General features: G+C 40.2%; 1 protein-coding gene across 2 annotated transcripts in view; it reads right to left on the bottom strand.

Annotated features, from left to right (window-relative positions):
- PRKD1 (protein kinase D1) overlaps positions 1-22693 on the bottom strand; it is a 312437-nt gene that overhangs the window by 73016 nt on the left and 216728 nt on the right. Inside the window, exons 3-5 of one of the 2 annotated variants that reach the window (XM_065403098.1) lie at positions 14658-14789; positions 9516-9676; positions 4767-4790 (exon numbers count right to left, since the gene is read on the bottom strand). In XM_065403098.1, the coding sequence (XP_065259170.1) occupies positions 4767-4790; positions 9516-9676; positions 14658-14789 (317 nt within the window). The remainder of the gene's footprint in view (positions 1-4766; positions 4791-9515; positions 9677-14657; positions 14790-22693) is intronic. The other variant, XM_065403099.1, reaches the window with a different exon arrangement.

Here is a 22693-nt window from a genome sequence, read left to right as displayed (position 1 = left end):
AGGAAGTACAGTAATCTCTGTTAAAAGCTCTCCACAGAGAGACATACAAAACAGATCATAATGGAAGTAAGCAATTTATCATTTGTGTTCTGTCATTTGTGTTGTTTGTTTAATGTTTTCTTTTTCTTTCTTTAATAATAAATTAGCCATGGTTAATAATTGTAATTATTTTCCTTCGTCTCAATTATGGCATCCCCTACGGTGTGTAAAAGAACCTCTTTGACCAAATAGTGGGAGTCACATCCCTGAGATGTCAATAAGAGAAACAATTTGTAAGAGTTAGCCTACCACTTCTTTCTATAAACACACTATTTTTAGTAATTTTAAAAATAAAATTACTTGACTTCCCACAATTTAAATATACCCCTTTCTACCCAAAGAGAATCAAGGCCTACAATAGGTAATGTATGGCATCTACACAGTGCACTACCATTATTGTCTGACCCTTACAGTAGTATGTAATAAAGAGCATGTCTTTGAAATGTGCTTTCTATATCTTAACGTATTTCAATTTCTTTTAAGTGCAACCCTAACTCTGAATTTCCTGGGTTTGCCATGCCTGTTTGGGCAACAATTAGAGTGTGTGTTTATTTATTACTCTCAAGTTACTGATATAAACTCTCAACCCTTGCTCCCAGTTTAACAGTTTTATGTCTGGGAATTGCTTGAAAAATATTTAAAAATGTATATATAAATATGAAACAAGAGACCCAAAGAGACTGATACCATGTGATATCTATAATGAGTTGAAGAGATGTAGACTCAACCTTAAATCATATTTTAATGTTTAACAGTTAGAGCCAGATTCACTTTGTGCTTTGGTTACTTGGTGCTGTTGTAGAGCAGTGCAAAGAGTACAGAAAGTACTGATGAATCTGGCTCTTACTTGGAAATTGACTTATTGGTTTAGTTGTTTTGGGATATAGGATATATATTTTACATTTTAATTATTTTTTTAAAAAAATATCTAGGCAAACTTACCAAGTAAACTTTTGGGATAAGAAACTCTGGAATTTGACTGTCATAGTTAGAAAGAAATAGATTTTTTAAAATTTTTATTTTGTGAATTTCTATCAAAGCCAAGAGGCAGACAGGGCATGTGGGGCACAGAGGGGGAAGGAATGTAGAAGGTGTAATCAAGGATGACAGGGAGAAGGGGCAGAGAACTGGAATACGGAAGAGGGCAGTAGCCAACTGAAGTCTCCATCCTCCAGGAGAGGGGTTCACTTTATCCATTAGGAATCCCATTCTAATGAACCCGATCCTGTCCACTGGAGCAGGATTTTCCAATAATGAAACACAGGAGTTAACATATAGACACCGAACCCTTAGAAGCAGTGACAGATGGAGCCTAGTATTCTACCAATGAGAGTTCTTGGCACATGTACACAATCCCCCTCATTCAGTTTATGAATTTTAAACCAAGAGAACTGCAACACACAAATTAGCTAGAAAGGAAGGGATGATTGGTTGAGTTACCGCTAATATCACAGTAGCGACCTGATCTATTTATCTGACCCATCTAGAGTCTATATTATTATTATAATAATAATTAGATAAAACAATCATTAGCTTAGTTGCAACTCAAGTTTTTCAAATGTAGCAAAAACACAACTTCTGAATGAGTTTTAACTAATAATTCAGAATGGTCTGTTATATTCAGTTAAGATCATTCATGCCAAAACAAATGAGATAACAATACTAAATTTCTTAAATGGCCAACTTTAAAATAATTTTAACTAGGGGTGTCAATTAATTGCAGTTAACTCACATGATTAACTCAAAAAAATTAATCACAATTAAAAAAAATAATTGCTATTAATTGCAGTTTTAATCACACTGTTAAACAATAGAATACCAATTGAAATGTATTAAATATTTTGGATGTTTTTCTACATTTTCACATATATTGTATTCTGTGTTGTAATTGAAATCAAAGTGTATATTTTTTATTATAAATATCTGCACTGTAAAAATTATAAACAAAAGAAATAGTATTTTTCAATTCACCTCATATAAGTACTGTACTGCAAATCTCTTTATCGTGAAAGTGCAACTTACAAATGTATATTTTTTGTTACATAACTGCATTCAAAAACAAAACAATGTAAAACTTCAGAGCTTATAAGTCCACTCAGACCTACTTCTAAAATTCAGCATTTTAGAAACATATCCAAAAACAACATTCTAATATGTACACCATTATCGTCTATTTTATATAACAATATATTTGAATTTGCAAATTCAAAGCTTGTTTAAGATACTGTTTTTACGAAGGAAATGGTTAGCTTAGTTTGTCTTCCCAAAAGTGAAATCTGTTTCAAAAGTATTTTAAAATGCTAAACATGCAGTATAATTATGGCCTGTGTATAAATCATGATTTCATGGAGGGCACAGGAATCACGAAAATGCCCCCAAACTGTGAACTTTTAAATATTATTTTTAAGAGGAAAATGTCTACAATGCAGTCTTTAATATAAAAAATTACCTTAGCTAGTCAATTTCAAGTCAGAATGAATTTTACAAGTAAATTTAGTCAATTTTGTGACAGATATGGCAATTTCCTGTAATATCTTGGACCAACCTTACTGAATTAAGTTAAATCTTACTGAATTAAGTTTAAGTATCTTAGGAGTTCGTTGTATTAAAAATGCAAATGTTTATGTATTATTGTGGGATTGTATATATCATCTCGTGGAGTGAAAGGAAGAGACATGAGTAATTTTAACCCTGGGAAGTGTTATAAGCTTCAAAGGACTATTTGAAACAATGTGCCAGACAAGAATGAACTTTTAAAGTTAAGAGGGTTTCCTAGGAAATCTCTAGGGCAAGGTGTATGCAAATATACCTCCTCCAGTTATGCAAGAAATCAGCTTTTTGAAGCTCTGCCTTGAGAGGGATCCTTGTCTGTTATCACCTGGTTCATGAAAACAAGATCAGAGGCCAAACCATATAAAGGAGCGACTGACAGATTCATAAGTGTTCTTGTGCTGAGCAAAAGCTGTTATGAACTTGTAACCACAGGAAAATCCCTGTGTGGGGCTTGAAGGACTGACTCCTACCAGAGTCTTTGCTGAAGTTGGGGGGGTAAGTTTATTAGCATGAGTGTAGGTTCTTTTATTGTTTTAATGTTTCCTCTGTAATGCTTTCACCTTAAGAATAAATGCTTGGAAAGAGCTGTGTGGTAACTTATAACTGTGGGCAATTATGCTGTTTATAGCCTCTGAAGAGAAAGCAAAGCAGGCCTGCTTAGGCAGTCTGACTTGCTGGGAACTCACAGTGTAGGCAGGGAACTGTCTAGCCTAGAAAAAACTCCAGTCAGGTGGGAGAGAGATGCGTGTCTCCACCCAAGAGAGGTGACAACTGAGGAGCTGCAAGCCTGAGAGCAGGTGCCTTGGGTGGCCCTTACAGGAGGGAATACCGGTGCAGCTGCCCTGCAATGTGACAAATTTCAAGGACTAAATGTTACTTGTAAAATTCATTCTGTCCTTGAAATTGACTAAATTTACTTGTAAAATTCTCTCCATGTGAACTCTGTGAAATTTAATACTTTGGCATTTACACAGTCATGAATTTTCTAAACAAATAAATCGTGATTTACATAGACCACCAAGTATAATCCCTAATTGCTCGCATTTCAACTATTGCACACATCTATAATAAAGATGATGCTATGCATTACAAAAACATTTTCCTATGTATCCATTTTCATCCTACTACTCTGTGGGTGGATACTTTTGGGGTTAATTGGTTGTAGTACGTGCTACAGAATTAAAAAAACCCAGATTTTTTTTTCAGCCAAAGGGACATGGTTTCTAATAGACTGGACTACCAGTCTTGATATAATCTTCAGCTGAGCATTTTAATACACTCCGTACACCTGTTGATCAATAATTCTTCCTTTCCTACCAACAATGAGGAAGTTTTCAAAGCCTGCTCTTCCTCCATGGGTGCATCTCAGACAGATGTTACAAAGGGAAAGATGCCAAATTTTCACCATTTCAAATACTTTGGCAGTGTACAACATTAAACAAACTTCTCTGGGTTTCAACATGGATTTTTCCAGAGACGGTACCTTTGACATGCAGTCTCCATTACAAAAATAGAAATGTGTTCTCCTTATGAAAATTAGGATTTATATACTCTATTATATTACATAGGGCTTTAGTGTTTATTGTTACTGAGTGTTTTCCAGATGAAGTCTGTGCACTGCAGAAGTAAAACCTTTTTTTAAAACACTGCCAGCCCTGAAAATTCCCAGATATCTGAAAGTGAAGCTGGGTTTTCCTTACCGTACATCATCACTGGTAATAAAGATTCTACAGTCCAAATGATGTGTTCATTTATGGTTGAATGACCTCATAAAGAATAAAGGTGCCAATTTTACATATCCTCTTTTCATAGCAGAATCAAATTTAAGAGTTAAAGGCTTTTTAGTTGTATGTTTAATTAGTTGTATTTGTTTACTATAAATACAACAAAGAACAAGCAGTAAGCTTTGAACTTCCTAACTCTTGGTGGATGTGCATTTTGGAATCTGAATGTACTTCCTAATTGTGTGGCTGGTCATTCTCTCTCTCAAGGACAAATCAAAACTTTGGAACTAAACACCTCTGAATTTTGAAGAACATGACACACAAATCTGAATTAACCCACGTGTGTCTTAAAACGAGTTCTAACATCAGGCTGTAAAATAAAAGATGCTGAACTTTTAACACATCTGTTCTTGATATTATGAGAGAGAATGTAGTAAATTTAGTACATACCTCATAGCCAGGGCTGAAAGGAGACTGAGACAGCAAGTTGGAAAGAGGAAAAAGCAGAACAAAGTAGGGAAAAAAAAGAAAAGAAAACAATGTTACTTTTGAAGGAAGCATGAATATTTTATCATTTTACATTGAGGGGCTACTACGCAGTAGAACATAAAAATAAAAATTGATTAGGTGTTCAGATAGAACTACTAGATTATGTAACCTACTCTTTGATCTTCACATTCTTAAAATGTCTGTTGAATAAGAAGCATACTATTACTAAATTGAGAATGAAAAATAAATCACTGTCAAAACTTTAGAATTCTGGAGCTAGATTTTTTAAAAACAGCCTTTAAATGTAGACCCATTATCAATTATGAGCGCAAATGAAATAATTTAGATGCTTTACTGGCTGATTTATGTATGTAGATGATATTTATGCTCATAAAGTGGGAAGTTAAAGTTTTCTCAGAGATCAGTAAACAAATATACATAGACAGCACTATAAACAAGTTTCAAGTGTGGTGGTACAAGGATAATTAAAACATCCTTCTGTCATTCCATGATTATTGTCTCTCAAAGACTTCCATGTCAATTACTCATGTTGAAAGTAAAGAGATTTTTTTCCCCCAACTGCCTGCCCTCCAAACCAAGGGCTTGTCTACACTGCCTTGTAGTTTGAACTACAAGGGCATGATAGCAGTGCACACCAAAGTGCTGCATTGTAACTGCCCTGTGTGGACGCTGAGGGCACAACCTAAAAGATTCATAGTTTGCGTTAATGTGGTCCTCTTCAAACAGGACTATATTAATGCAGACTAGGAACCTTTTAATACATGCATGCAGTGTCCACACAGGGGAGTTACAAAGCAGCACTTTGGTGCGCATTGCTATTCATGCCCCTGTCATCCCAACAGAGGGCAATGTAGACATAGCCTAGTCTTAAGTGTCTGAAACTAAAGCTGGGTTCTTTTGGGTTCACACAGAAGTCAAACTTTGTAACTTTGTTAACAATTCTGTTGATGGTACATTTCCAGGAATAGACTCTAACTTGCTCACTCTCAGCTGTGTTGGGTCTGCAGGGTAAACAGGGGTAAAAAGTAGTTAACATTTCTTTTAGTCACTAAACCAAGCAGAATTGATTCTGAATACACCTGAATCAATCATCTCAGTAAGAAAGCTGTCACACTCTTTTATGGAGACTAACAAGAGGAGAAAGAGTGGAGGGAAGGCTTATGAGAAATGTATTTGATTGAGTGTGTCTACCCACTCACAACTGACTGAGACAGCAGAATTAGAGGCAAGGTTGAATGTTCTGTGAAAATATGGCATCTTAATACAGCATCTTCACATTTTCTTTAAAACTGCAGTCATCATTTTGCATATACAAGTTTTATGCATGCATTTTTAATGCTTAAATCTGTACACACAAAAATGAGGCCTTTTATATCTATATTAGACAGATATCTAGCTACCTGATTTTTGAGTGTGTTCAAATTATTCATCTTATTATTTTTAGTGCCCCCAAATGTTCTATGCCCACAGGACAGAGCAAATAGAGAGAAAAAAACCATGATGCCTGTCTTGCAGCATCTTACAATGACATATAAGATGCAACAAAACAAGAATAGTGAGGAAAGAAACAAGGGGGACAGAGTGGAAGGACAAAGGTTACATAGCAGTTAGAGCACATGGTTAGTGGTTCAACAGAATGTGGTGATGATGATGATGAATTTTAAGTTCTTTGGGAAAGGGACGATGTCTTCCTTTTGTATGTACAGCACCAAATGCAATTGGGCCCTGTCCAAATTAGGACTAGAGCCTTGCAACCTGTCTCAAAACCAACAGATCTGGGTCAGGTTGGATCTGAAAACCACCTAACCCTCTCAGGCTTGGGTCAGGTGAGGTCATCTCTGATCACTTCCTCCTGTCCATAGGATTGATGTAGCAGTGGCTGTGTGCGCCTCGTCCTGCCGGCCAGCACCACCTTAAAGAAATCTGTGTGCATGTGGAGTGAATGTGCTGACAAGTTGTAGTGCCTCTCGCTTGGTAGCAAGCACAGTGCAGCAAGGCGATGGCGGCCAGCAGGATCAGGGCACATAGCCACTGCTGCATCAACCCCATGGGCACAAGGCAGCCAGAGATGAATCATGTGCCTAGGCTTGCAGGAAACCCTCACTAAGCCGAGTGCTAAGGACGAGATGGCAGTGCTGACACAAGTTTGGGGGGGAAGTGTCAGGTCTGGGACAGGATTGGTCTGAAAATGACTAGAACTCTCAGGGTGGGTTCAGGTTGGCTATGTTCGGTCTGACTCTGGATTGACCAAGGCAGATCTTTAGTTGGGGCATTCAACTGCTATCACAATATAAATTACAACAAAAAATTGGCTTTAAATGAACACTGCAGAAAGAGAGAGTCCAAAAGAGGGATTAGAATGACGAGAGCTAACAGTGTATATGTACAAAAAACAAGCATGGGGAAAACTATTCATGTAAAAACAGTGGGTACAATTTTAGAGGTCACTTTTGAGAATTTGGCCCTAAATGAGGAGCATTTTCTTCATGGAAATTTTTACCTCTGGAAGAAAAGGAAAATTAGAAAGTTACCTATTTAATTTCTCAAGGTTTAAGCATTTGACCTGCTACTTGTTAAAGGTTTTTATTTTATCCATCTATATGTCATTCTGAAGCATAATTTGGTAGGAAAATGATAGCATTGTATGAGTTAATGATCTGTAAAGAAAAGAAATGTTACTAATATATATGCACTGCCACTCATTATGAACCCTACTATATTTCTTCATATTGAAATCCAGAGTAACAATCTGGATTTTTTTTAAAGTAATTTTTTTTTAAATGGCATTTAATAAAGGTGTTTAAATAATTCAAGGAACATGTGTCCAACAAGCAGACAGGCAGGCCTTTAGTCACAGAATTAGAAGTCTAACAAACTGAAACTTTCAACTGAGCTGTACAACTAATAGAGCATGTATATAGAGAGGCCTGAACCAAAGCCCAGAACACCCCTAAACTTTAGAAAAGTGTATCAATAGGATTGTTCAGCATTCTACAGCACAGACTATCTATTTAATGTTCCAGAAAGGTGCTTTAATGACAGTTCTGAAAGCCGAAGTCCACTATGCTCAGAACTCATACAACAATGGCAGCCTTGAGACCCTCAACTAAGACACCCAATTACTATATGTAGGCCACACCAACCAGACATTAGATGATCATCTGAATCATTACTTAACTGGGCTGGATACAGACAAATGGCCTAAATGAAAAAGGTTCCATATTCTGTCACCAATCCTCTGACACATCCTGCCTCCCAAAATTATTTGTAACAATTATTTTTTAGGAACAGCAAATTCTCAAGATGTAATCATGCATCAAGTGAAGTAAAAAATAATGTCCTGCCCTTTCCATACATGGCATTCAAAATTCAGCCTAGGGTTACCTAATAATTAAATATTAACGTTTATTTATTGTTCCTGAGAAGCATCTTATCCTTTTTAATCCAATGTGTCTTTTTTGGCAGTACTAAGTCCTGCAGCAATTTTAAGCTGTTTAAAATGTACATAAAGTGGCAGTCCCCCCCCTTTTAACAACAGTTCTGGAAACAATCTAAAATAGTGTCACATTGCCTCTTAATTCTATTTTTATCAATATTGTAATGACATTAATAAGTGTGCATTTCTAAAATAAACCTTGAAAAGCACAGTGCAGCTTTTTTAGCTATTAAAATATATTAATTATGGCAATGTGTATACTATTTAGGTATCCCTCTCCATGACAAAAAATATATAGTAACCTAACTTATTCTAGTCATTAACTTTTTGTTCTTAAATGAAATACATAAATACATGTATTTTATTTTAGTGAAGCTGGTTATCACCCTTATACTAAGTGCTTGTTTACAAAGCATGTGACAAAGCAGCGTGATTAGTAAAGCGCTCTAATTGTCCCATGTAGACCCTGCTGGCACATTAATGTTAACGTGAACGAGAGTGTGCCAGCAGGAGCTATATGGGACAGTTAGAGTGCAGCATATTAGAGTCCTTGATAAATCACACCCCAGTACTTTGCTGGTGCCGTGTAGATAAGCCCTAAAATTTCTTCCTAAACCTAATACTCTTTTCTAAAACAAGATGCACATGTAAACATCACTAAATACAAAAGGATTATTTGCAGAGCAAACTATTCCGAGTACTAGTTAAAGTGCTGTAGGAATCATTGTGGTTCATGCACTACACAGATGAAAAATGTCTGAACACACACAAAACCAAGAGCAGAAGTTATTCAGATATTTAATGAGCCCCCATTTCAAGTGTTCTCCTGAGGCCATTTTTCACTGTACCACAAATCAATACATATGCAGCTTTGACATGAAAGATTTTTTTTCAATTATGGAGTAAACATATTTGTCATATCAATTCTAATTTATATGAGCCTATTCTACAATCAGTTGGGACTACTCATCTAAGAAAGGGTGACATCACCAGACCCTCAAATACCATAATCCTTCAAAAATGGATTATTTACTGTATTTGGGTTATGATGGAAGCAGAGCTTGACAAATATGCATTCATATGCTGAGACAGTGTCCTTCCTGTTGTGTTAAGGTGCTCTTTTTCACAACAAAGTGTGGTAAATTTACATACCTTTCTCTCGCTGTGTCTAGTAGGAAGAACAAATCCCAAAACGTTGAATTTCATTTTTTTTTGCAACGGTCTATTATTTTAATAATTAGATAATTGCATACCAGAAGGGCCTCATCTGGGGTGGTAGGTGAGAGTTCTGCAGATACTGTCCGAATAGTGTTGAGTCCCGTTAAGGAAACATTTGAGAGTCGTCTTTTACGTACACCACTGCAGTTGTTAGGGATTTTAAATGCACACCTCTTATGGTAGTTTAGACCACATCCTGAAAAGGAAAACATGAAACCTTCCTATTAAAGATTATTTCAGAATAAAGTAGAAATGTATTTTTATATTGAACAAAAATGGCACCCTAATTTTCTCTGAAGCTATTGTTATTCAGCATTGCTATTTAGCTTTAAGTTTTGCTAGTTTAAAAAGTTGTTAAGGCAAATCTCAATGGTCTATATATAATTCAATAAACTTCCAAAAGTTACCACCATGACCAAACCTCAGTCTTAGTCCCTCATTTGAAAGAATCTATGAGCGGAAGGCACTATAGTGGCTGTACACTCAGTACATGGGAGGTAGGGAAAAAAGATTTAATTTTACGTCAGTCATTGGCAACATTCCAACAGGAGCTCAGTACAGAGACTCTGGGTAAAGTGAGAATCGTCACAGCAAATATCTATACTCTGATCTCTTACCAGTATTGCTCAAGAGCAACTTTAATGAAGTCAATAGAGTTACACTGGTATAAAATCAGATAAAAGAATTAGGCCCAGGGTGTGAGAAATTTACATGACAGAAAGGCCTTTCCTCAGATATAGATTAGACATGGACAACCTTCTGTGACACCTCCTGGGGGTACAGAATGACGCTTCCACCTGCCTTTAGTGTGAGAAAGCCTTGCCTGTACCTGTCGTGGGTCAGCTTCCTGATTCCACCGGCACGGGCAACACAAGCACTCCCCGCTTAGCCTACGGAGGCTCTGCTGGCCCTATGCAGGTTAGCGATAGGCACACTCCAAACCCCGAGTCCTCCAAGCATCCTTCCAGAGTGCCCAGCCACTACTCCACTGGATGCTCTCAGCATTCAAAGGTTTACTGCTCACAAAGGAACAGTACACCCCAGCTTACTACATACACCTCAGATCACAGCTCCACTTAACACAGGGCCCTTAGATAAGTTTATAGCGCAAATGATTAAACTTTTATTTAACCAAGTATAGAAATTTGAGAGATGGTAAGTAGAAATATTGGAAACAAATTGTTACATACAAAATAAAATCATAACACTTATCCTAGAGCCTAGACTTAATTAACGAGTTACTGTCATGTCTTATAGCTCACCCAAAATCCTTCCCACATATTACAGGCAGGCTTGGCTGGGATCTTCTGTTCAAGAACAAGCTAAATTGTCAGCTTTCCTCCTCAGTGGAAAAGATTCAGGGTGTCTCCCTGTATCCTCAATTATACCGCCACAACCATTATCTTTACTCATAAGCAGGACACCTCCCTGCTGGTTGTTGTTTTCCTGTGTGCCTCTTTCTTGGCAATTTTACAATCTCTTGATTAGCATATGGCTCAGACTGTAGCTAGGCCTCCATTGTGAAGCGGACAACACTCAATACATACATTACCAGTCAGAGAGACATAAAAGTGTCTCTTCCTTCCTACCTGACAGGAGCTGATCTGCCCTAACATACCTAAGAACATAATTTTCAGTACAGATACATAATTCCTTAGACATTATCCGTACATACATTTTGCAATGTATATGATGACCAATGGACTCTTGGCTCTTGGTAGAGATCTCACATGCCACCTTTTGGTACACTTAATATGCATACATCTGACCTTAGGGATGCCTGTAAAACTCTGTGCACCCTTTTCCACCAAAAGGTTCCTGGGTCACACCCTCCTCTGTGCCTAAATTCTGGATTTGATAGTATGACAAGACCTCATGAGGAAGAGAGCCTAGCCTGGCATTTGGTGTTGTGAGGGGAGGAGAGTTTGCAATTGGAGACAGAGTACCAGATTATGGCTAAATAAAGACGGGGGAAAGTGAAAGCTGACAAAAAATGTTTCATGTTCTTTGTTGATTTGTATCCAATTCAATCCCAATGAACCCAGTGGTATTCCCGAGGATGCCAGTCAATATAAGATTTTGGACCCACGGGATTTTAAAAAGTTATTATTACTTACAAACAACTAATATCAAACACTAAGGCTATGTCTACACTACAAATTATTTTGGTATAATTTACATTGTTCAAGGGTGTGAATAATCCACACCCCTGAGTGACATAAGTTATACCAACCTAAGTGCCATTGTAGATGGCGCTATGTCAGTGAGAGAGCTTCTCCCGCCAACATAGCTACCGCCTCTCATGGAGGCAGGAGTTATTAAGCCAACAGGAAAGCTCTCTCCCATCGGCTTACAGCATCTTCACCAAACGTTCTGCAGTTGTGCCTCTGTAAATTATGTAGTGTAAACACAGCCTGTAACTAAACACATAAAGGTGAACATCAATAGTAGTAAATCTAGTTATCCTTGCACTTCAAACAGTACAATATTTTGAAGCCAACAGTATTACTATTTGTCTATGGACAACACGGGATATACATTTTTTCCCCTTTAAAGAAGCCTGGATATCTTGAAGAGTAAGGATTGCAAATGTACCCATAAAATAGCTGAACTTTCCAAAGCAGCAGACATTCAGAAAGTTTACTGTGTTGTCTCAAGAAAGGTTCCCTAGATTCAGAAAAACGAGGAGTCTAGTGGCACCTTAAAGACTAACAGATTTATTTGGGCATAAACTTTCGGGGGTAAAAAACCCTCTTCTTCAGATGCACTTCTTCTTCCATGCTTCTGAAGAAGTGGGTTTTTTACCCATGAAAGCTTGTGTCCAAATAAATCTGTTAGTCTTTAAGGTACCACCAGACTCCTCGTTTTTGTGCAGACAGACTAACATGGATACCCCGCTGATACGAGTTTCAGTCATTCAACTACGACTTGTTCATTTATTCTAGGCCCAGAGGAGAAAGATCATCATCACTATCCTTGTTACGTTAGTCATACTAAACATCTTGTTTTGAATTCCCACAATATTTTTATTCCATTATTAGCTTTACTCCAGGAATTGCTACATTTATTTTCATGTTGTCCTTTTTCTGTCATCTCAATTTATCAATGAGTTAGGTCAGACAACCATACAAAATTACTCTTTATTTAAACACAATATCTTTTTTAAAAGAGAAGAGAGTAGATCCCATTTCTCCAGCAGAATAATGGCTTACGCCTCTTGAACTCCTCCGCCTAAATACTCTACTCTGGTCTGTGGCAAATTGCCGGCACCACTATGATGGGTCTCGTGCTTTCTCTTCTGGGGGGGGGGGGGTCAGGGCGCCGTTTCTTGCCCCTGAACTGGGATATTAACTGCCCTACTAGTGTCCTAGAGGAGGGGAGTGGAGAGGTAGGGACCCGGGCCCGCCCTCTACTCCGGGTCCCAGTCCAGGGGCCCTAAGGATAGTGGTAAACCACTTGAACTAGCGGTTCCTTCCCCTGGGCTACTTCCCTCTCCTGCCCTTCAGCTTGTGGGGGCTTCCTGCCCTCCCTCTGCACAAGCCAGGTGTCCCTTTACCTAGGGTCTTGGTCTTCTTAGCCCACCTCAGCACTTCTCCAAACTTCCCTCTGCTTCCCTCCAAACTGCTCTCTGCTCCAACACCAATCCTCTCTGCTCCAACTCCTTCCCGTGTCTGATTGAAGCAGGGGTTTTTTATCAGGTGACAGACTTCAGGTGCTCTAATTGGCTTCAGGTGCTCTAATTAATCTATAGCAAACTTTCTTCCCTCTACAGGAAATAAGGCTCTCTTCTAACCCTCTCCTGCTGCCCTCTGGCCATGCTGTATCACAGGTCATTATAAGCATTTAAATGCTTATATATAAGCAATTCAGAGGGGAGTGAGATTAACCATTAACAATGAATACACTTCTAGGCAAATTCACATGCCTTTCTGATTTTCTGCCAGCGTATCCATCCCAACCACACCCGGAGTACAAATCATAAGACTACACTAAGCCTGATGGCTTTGCATCATTACTTAATGTTAGGGAAGATAATGGAGACTCCACAAACAATTTTTAAAAAAGATTCAGGGCCTAAAACTGGACAAGAAAATGAGAAAAAAAAATTATTTTTCATTTATCAAAAAATTCTCCTTGATGGCTGGAGTAACCCTGGTCAGTGCAGCCCCCGCTGAAAACAATGAGCCATGCCTCTCAACCTGCCTAGGTTCAAATATGCAGTGTGCACCAAATACCCAAAATGAAGAAAACAAACAAAAAAAATTCATGGAGGAAAATTAACATGTGGGATTCACTTTTTAGTGCAAAAAATTCTGGCTATAATCTCAGTTAGATATTCTTCATTTTTTACGTAAATAATATTCAATAGCAAAAAGGGAATGAACACCAGATTAATGTGGAACATAGGGAACTTTGAGACTACATTGTTTGATTGTCTCTTGAAATGAAAGCCATCCAATAGGTATGCAATGAGTTTTGTGCTTTTTTTTCATACACACACAACTCCTAGTAATTTTAACTGAGGGTGCATTTACATATTGACTAGCGAAATGGTAGTGGATTTACTTGACATAGTAGTATAGGAGATAGCACAAACCATGAAAATATTTACCTTCAAATCTTTATACGAATTCCATGATTAATATCTTTGCCTTTACTTGCTGGAAATATTTAAATAAGGAAGCATTCTCTGTCACATGGCAAATACAAAATCAGAATTTCTGTTTGCTTACCAAAAGCCTTGTCTATATAAAAAAGTTGCATTGTTATTGCTTATACCACCATAATTAAACCAATTTAAATAAACCAACTGTGTGTTCACACTGTTTTACTTGCACCAGTACAGCACATATTGAATTAGAAACCATGGTGAAATCCTGGATCCATGGAAATCAAACTCCCATTGACTTCAATGAAGTCAGGATTTTACTCCATATGTCCACCCAGAACTGTGCTGCATTGATTGTACTGCTTTGCTGTCTCAATAAGTACTCTGGAGTACCTTGGATTGGCTCCAGGCTCACTATATTCTGACCAGTTTCCACAATGCATTATGGGATGCCCCTTGGAGACCAGAAGAATAGTTCTGGTGCCCACACTATTTTGAGATACTGTCAAGCACAGAAGTGGCATGCTTGACTCACTGAGATTGGAAAGCAAATGCTAATGTAACTTACCTTCACACTTAAGTCCCTGACGCACAAGACCCCACAGCATTTCTCCACAGTGGTCACAGAAGGCTGGTGCTCGGTATGAATGAACAAACAGAGCATGGGGACGGATCTGAAAGTCTTCAAATGTGGCAGAAGCTGTAAAAACAAAAACACATCAAAGATAAAGCTAATTAATACCATAACTAATCTGTGTCATTACATGATATTTTATTGTAATAGATAATTTGATATTTTTTTCAGATATGATTGAAATATAATCATTGTTATCTTGAGTTTCTCTCTTGTGGTCATTATTGTATATGGAATTATTCTTTATTCATGCAGAATTTAATTTATAGAAAGAGAAGTATGGATTCGCAATTGCTTGTAAATATTCCAAGGATAAAATGCTAGTAACTATCAGCCATACCAAAATGAATGTTAGAAAAATTTCTAAAAGTGTGCTTCCAAGTATATTTGCCAGTCCTTCAGCTGTACACTAAAGTTGCAGCAAACTTTTATACTTTCGTTTCCAACTTTTGTACTGCTTAGAATAATACTGATCTCTTACCAGAGCTATCATATTGACAACTATTAAAACCTGTGTATTTATGAAATGTTTGTTCGTAATATCTATTGAACTCATGTCCAAGCCTGTCATTTACATTATTTTATAATCCTTCATTTTTATAGTATATGATAACGTATTTACCAAGGATTTTTTTTTTAATTTGTAAATTGTTTTAAATGTTGTCATCAAAATTTAAAGGTGTGATTATTTGCCATTTTTTCATAATGGTTGTATGAGGGGCGAAAGACCTTTCTGGCTTCAAGATTAGGCTTGATAAGTTTATGGAGGGAATGGTTTGAAGGGATAACGTGATTTTAGTCAATTAGGCATTAACGTGCCATCGCGGGTAAAATGAGGGTCCGGCTGTAGAATCTTGCCTGTATGCTCGGGGTTCTGCTGATCGCCATATTTGGGGTCGGGAAGGAATTTTCCTCCAGGGTAGATTGGCAGAGGCCCTGGAGGTTTTTCGCCTTCCTCCGCAGCATAGGGCAGGGGTCGCAGGCTGGAAGATTCTGTTGTGGGTGGGTCAGCTTATGTGGCCTGCATCATGCGGGAGGTCAGACTAGATGACCATATTGGTCCCTTCTGACCTTAAAGTCTATGAGTCTATGAGTCTATGAGGTAGTTGCTACATTCATCCAGATTTATTAAGAGTCTCTCTGAGGCAATGTGATAAACAACATAATCTAGAATGAGTATTATCTGTTTTCTAGCAAAGACATAAAGAATGATCAGTGCATTAAACCTTTGCCATAAATTAGCAAAGGATTCAACCAAATTTAAAGAAATTTTTCTAAGCACTATTTTATAAGATTGCATCATTATGTGAAGATAGACACAAGCTAAGATACGTTGCATGGGAGCATTGTAGCCGCAAGTCATTATCAAACACGGAAAATGAAAGTGGATCAAGAAGGGCCACTGATGCAGACCATTTCTTAACAGGAAGCATATTACCATTTGCCCAGTCGAATGCTAAAAAAACAAAAACAGTTACTAACCTTTCCATAACTGTTGTTCTTCGAGACCTGTTGCACATGTCCATTCCAATGTAGGTGTGTGTGCGCCCTCCTCAGTGCTGATATGTCTGTCACAAGGGACAGCGATGGATGGGGCCATGAGAACGGAATGCCCACGCAAACCACCAGCGGGTCCAGCCACCAACCAAGGGAGATGAGAACCGGGGGGAGGAACCATGAGGATCGTGTTCAGATGATGGGGTTTTGGTGAGTACACCAAAGCTAGCCATGCCTGGAGAGGTCTGAGTCGAAGTTTCGCATACTGAACTACATAAGTACATGAGGTCATTTGACCCAAGAGCCTCAGGCAACTCCGTGTCATTATAATCAGGAATCCCTTGAGGTGCTCTATAAGCATCATGATTGCCTGAAGGTTGACTGGATGAGATGTATGCTGGACTCCAACTGAGCCCTAGTCCAGCCTCTGACCAGCCAGTCGTCAAGGTAAGGGTAAACCTGAACCCCTTGCCTCCTTCGGAAGACCACTACGACCACCATGCACTTTGTAAACACGCATGGTGCTGCCGATAACTGTTGAGCTGCCACAGGTCCAGGATAGATCTGAAACCTCCCTTGGCTTTCAGGATTAGAAAATAATGGGAGTAGAACCCTCAACTCCTTAAATTCTGTGGAACCTCTTCCAAGGCTCTGCACCTCTTGGGCTTAGGGTGACCAGATGTCCCGATTTTATAGGGACAATCCCGATTTTGGGGTCTTTTTCTTATATAGGCTCCTATTACCCCCCACCCCCGTCCCGATTTTTCACACTTGCTGTCTGGTCACCCTACTTGGGCTAGAAGTTGCTCATGAGAAGGGTTCCTGAAGAGAGACAGGGAGGGGGATGAGGTGGGCAGAAGAGAATTGAATTGGAGGGTATATCCCACTTCTATTGTATTTAGTACCCAAGGGTCTGTAATAATACAAGACCATGACCGAAGGAAGTGGAACAAGTGGTCCGCAAACAAAGTGCAGGTTGGATCCAAAGTCTCTGTGGCTGGTACGCTGTCCCCACGAATCCCATCAAAAGACCTGCTTAGAGTGCCTGGAATGTCTTGGGGAAGCAGGCATTGATGACGAGAGAACTGGGGTGGAGGTCTCTGCCTGAAGTCTCTGCTCCTCTTCCTCTGTGAGTCCTTCTGGGACAGTGGAGGGAAGAACCAGAAGGAAGGCTGGGGCATAAAATGCTTTCTCATAGATGCCGGGGTGTATAAGATCAGGGACTTCAGAGTAGCCCTGGAATCCTAGAGGCCATGGAGCTCTGAAAAGAGCAAAGTGCCCTTAAAGAGAAGATCCTGGAGAGTCTGTTGGACCTCCTGTGGGAGGCCTGAGGATTGGAGCCAGGAACTTCTATGCATAACCACTGCGGAGGCCATGAACCTGGCTGCTGAATCCGCAGCTTCCAGGGTCCCTTGTAGGGAAGCCCTGGCTACAGACTTCCCCTCCTCCACCAAAGAGGAGAACTTGTGTCTGGCCTCTTGGGGCATCAAGTCCTTAAACTTTAACAAGGAGTCCCAAATATTAAAGTCATAACCTGCTTGTTAGTTCGCAAAAGTGAGCTGCAAACCCCCAGTTGAGTAGTCCTTCCTCCCAAACAGGTCTAGCTTCTTAGAGTCTTTTTCCTTAGGGGTCACCCGTGGTAACCCCTGTCACTCTCGCTCACTGGCAGCTGAGACCACCAAGGATACTGGGAGAGGATGAGTATGTAAAAATTCATATCCCTTAGCCAGGACAAAGTTCTTCTTTTTGGCCCTTTTGGCTGTGGGAGGTAGGGATGCTGGGGTTTGCCATAGGGCTTTTATTGGGTCCCTGATGGCCTTGTTGAGGGGAAGGGCCACTCTTGACAGGCCCACTGTGGCCAAGATGTCCAACAAAGAGTGGGAGGAGTCCTTAACCTCCTCCATCTGGATGCCCAGGTTTTGGACAACTCTCTTAAGAAGAGCCTTATTGTTGTCATGAGAGCGCGCAATGTCAGCTCCTGCCACAGGCCTCGTCAGGAGAAGAAAAGGAGGAATCCTGCACCAGCAGGGAGTACTGATCTTTGCCTTCAGCACCGGCCGGGTCACATGGTGTTGGCTCCTGGTAGTCAGTACCAGTCCGGTACTGGAGCCTGGATCAGGCTCTGCTCGAAGAGGCGGCAATACTCTTCCCTCAGAGGCCACCGAGTAGGAGCGTCTCGATCGAGAACCCTGTGTAGGGGGAAACGCCAATGGGTTCCAGAAGGGCCACTGTACAGGCACCTGCCATTGTCCAGGAGGCCAAGCAACTGACAGAATGCCTGGCCCAGGTCCATCACAGAGTAGTACCAACTTGCATGCCGGGGCCGGTTGCTGCAGGAGATATATGATTCTGATGATGAGGAATCTGTCTGGAGAACAGAGAGGAGCAGTTCCCACTTGTGCCAGTGACCAGTGCCAAGGCAGGGAAGACCAGGACTGGGCCATCATGACCAGCTCCCCCTTAGACGGTACTGAGGGTCTCGGTACCGAGCTATAGCCAGTAGTCACATGTTCTTTTCTGCCCGCTGACACCGACACCATTGGCTCTTGTACCACTGGCAATGCCAGCACCGACAGCAGGAGCAGGTCTCTAGCTGCAGCAAAAGTCTCCAGCGTGGATGGTACCGCCGAAGTGCTGGAACTGTGCTGCCCCTCCAGTGCTGATAGATTGATCAGTGCCAGGCTCAGTGGCACCTCCAATGTGGCTGGAGTGAATGGCACTGCCTGAATTGCTGGAGCCGCGGAATGACCCTGTGCAGGTCGCGCTCTGCTGCAGTCTCCATGTCTGGCCATTCTAGGAGTCGGGGAACATCTTCTTCTGTTTCTTCCTCAGCACCGGAGATGGTGAATGGTGCCAAGGTTCTCAGATGGTGACAGGAGCGCCAGGCCTCGGCACCAGTACCAAAGGAAACTCTGCTAAAACAGAGAAAGTCTAACAACTACAAAAGAAAAGTTAGCTAACTATGAATAAAACTATGCACAACAAAGTAGGCAACAAAATCCGCTGAAGAAGATTTGTAAGAACAAGGACAGAGAAGTTCCAGCAACTGTCCTGGGTGGCAAGAAGGAACTGAGGGAGCATGAAAACACCAATGCCCTAGACACCGTTGCTATGGACGTGCGGCACCAGCAGGCACCAGAGCCGACCCGATGGATATCACTGAGGGAAAAATTTCTGGCGGCTGTACTCGGAGCGCGCGCACACACACACACACACACACACACACACACACACACACACACACACACACACACACACACACACACACACATCTAAATTGCAATGGAGATGTGCAATCACTCAAGAATAGGAAGTTTCACAGAAAGATCAAAAATTGGCCTGCACTAGCAATTTCAAATCCTCTTGGGAAAGGTGCAACAATTCCAACTGTTGGATCAGCTACGATAGTTAGAATAATCATTTTGGGATTGGCTTAAACTATGGAATAGGCAGCTACAGTATATAAAGACATTTTGGTTCCAGATCATCAGCGTTCAGATGTTTAATTTGAATCAAAGATTTGTTTGGCCTCATTATAAGAGTGGGAGTGAAACTGACAATCTGAAGGATTGGGAAGAGGCTGTAAAGAGTACTACAGGGAGATAAGCCAGGGCCTTAGCAAAGATGATATATCCCTGGAGGTGTGAACAAAATGGCGTATTTATATTTTAATCATACAATTAAAGCTACAAAAATGTCTTTTAAACCTGCATGTGAGTGCTGACCACAGCACTAATCTGTGAATAATTTAATTGATCAGATATTGCATTCATAAATACTATGGGGATGGGCATTACATAAAACAGATAGACAAGCTATGACAAACCTTAAAGCCTGTTTAGGACAGGACTTAAACATATGCTTAAATCAACCCTGGTTCAGAACAGCCCTTAAGCATGTGCTTAAATTCCATGGATGTGAACAGGATTGACCACATGCTTAGATGCTGTCCTGAATAGGAATATTTTCAGGAACTGGGGCCTAAGTAATACATCACATGATGTCAAGCTAATTTTTTATGGTTCAATCCAAATAAAATCTTGAGACCCAACCACTGCTGGGCCCATTCCTGTTCCTTTCACATTAATGGAGAGAGGACTGAAATACCAGTCAAGGGGAGGTTTTACACTAGTTATAGAGCTGATTATAATAAAGGCCAGCTGCAGTGAAGTCAGTTCTGTCTCTGTATGAGGTTGCACCACTTAGGAAAAACATTTCTAAGAATTTCTACAGAGAAACAGTGTTAGCTCTGTCTAATCACACCAGTTTTTAGACTTGGGAATTTGTATCACAGATCTTCATCATATCAAATCAAAAATGGGATCAAATGACTCACTATTATGGAATTAAACAAATCCTTTTCCACTTTACTCAACCCCAAACCCTAGAAATGTACTCCAGTCAAAAAACCTTTATCAATGGTGTGTCATTTGTTTTGTAGGGAGTTTCTAATTTCAGATTTTCCTAATAGACTATGTAAAAAACGATTTAATATTCCAGGTGCAATAATTCCATCCTTCCTATAGTCTGTCCAATAGGTTAGGACATCCTGATTCATAATTAAAATAGTTTTGAATTATTTAACATGGGCTGCAGATAAACAATATACATTTATTCAAATGCATTTCAGCTAACCAAGGTTTAGATCACCTAAGAAAAACAACTGCGGGGAGTTATTGCTCTAGGGTTTTTCAAAATAAAGTGGTCAATTCCATTGTTAAGTCAATGTTGGCCTTGGGATATCCATAAACAAAAATAATCAAAATAGATTTTACATTATTTAGCAGGCTCCTTCAAGAGTTTACTTTGGCTTGGAGTGAACATGAATTGGCATCTACACATCCAAAGTAAGGAACTGATCCTGAGATGCATTCCATGCTGGCAACTCCCATAGACTTTAGTGTGATCAAAGATTTATACACTGTGGGATCAAGCCCTGATACTTCAAAGATTTATACACGGTGGGATCAAGCCCTGAGACTTCAAAATGTATTTAAAATGTAAAATTTTTCACTTTTCTTGGACCTATTGTACGCGTAACAAACATGGGCACTAATACTTAAATTCTTAATTTTATAATGCAGTCATATTTTAGAAATAGACACACTGCATACTTTAGGTTCTAAATTCAACTATTTTAGGGAAACAGACTCTGTGTTAATAGGAATAATCTTTAAATGTTTGTATTGCCTGAAACATTCAGTTAAATCTATGCCTGGTTTGATGGCCAGTGAGATATTACATTGGTCAAAGTAAATTTGCCTTCTGTGTCATCAGCCAGAATAAATAAGTAAATCAAAACTAATTTATATTGTCTATTGGGTTTGGACCTTAAACTGTTACATAATCTAGTTGCCATAATCCAGTGGTTATTTCTGTAGATGTGGTATAGGCAGTTGGAAATGCAACAGCATTGTTGTTAACATATTAATAATCAATTTACTTATTACATGGAGAATTATGAATACCAAAATTGACTTAGGCTCCAGTTCAGCAAAGCATTTAAGCATATGCTAAAGTCCATCCCTATTCATCAAAATACATAAGCTCATGCTTAATTTAAAGCACATCCTTAAATCCAACTGAAGTCAATGGGACTTGAGCATGTATCTAAAGTTAAACACATGCTTAAGTGCTTTGTTGAGCAGGGATGGACTGCTACATTGCAGGGCTTAGTGAGAAATTATTGTCTAGGCTCATTTGTGAATGATATTTTAGACAACAGATACAATGCAGAAAAGGCACAGCACCCAGACTTTGAACAATGCAATAACTTTTATTTATCACAGAATCATAGAATATTAGGGTTGGAAAAGAACTCAGGAGGTCATCTAGTCCAATCCCCTGCTCAAAGCAGGACCAACACCAACTAAATCATCCCAGCCAAGGCTTTGTCAAGCTGGGCCTTAAAAACCTCTAAGGATGGAGATTCCAGCACCTCCCTAAGTAACTCATTCTAGTGCTTCACCACCCTCCTAGTGAAATAGTGTTTCCTAATATCCAATCTAGACCCAGGGCCGGCTCTAGGATTTTTGCCGCCCCAAGCTAAAACAATTCCCCCCCCCCCCCCGTTTTTTAATTACCCCACCCCCGGCCCCGCCTCAACTCCGCCCCTTCCCCGAATCCCCAGCCCTGCCTCCTCCCCCCAGGCTCTCAAGCCTAGGAGGGAGGGAGGGAGGGGGAGAGGCGGCGCACGCGCCGCGGCCACTCAGAGTCTCCCCCTCCCTCCCAGGTTTGAGAGCCTGGGAGGGAGGGCGAGTAGCGGCGCGTGAATCAGCTGTTTCGCGCGCTGCGGCTGCTCGGGATCTCCCCCTCCCTCCCAGGTTTGAGAGCCTGGGAGGGAGGGCGAGTAGCGGCGCGCGAGCAGCAGCAGCAGTGGAGGTGAGCTAGGGCGGCCAGGGCACATTTTTAGGGGCGGCAGGGGCGGCATTCTGGCGCCGGCCATGCCGCCCCTAAAAATGTGCCGCCCCAAG

Source organism: Emys orbicularis, chromosome 4, assembly GCF_028017835.1.
Source record: "Emys orbicularis isolate rEmyOrb1 chromosome 4, rEmyOrb1.hap1, whole genome shotgun sequence".
NCBI lineage: Eukaryota > Metazoa > Chordata > Testudines > Emydidae > Emys > Emys orbicularis.
This window is presented reverse-complemented; position numbering and strand designations above follow the sequence as displayed.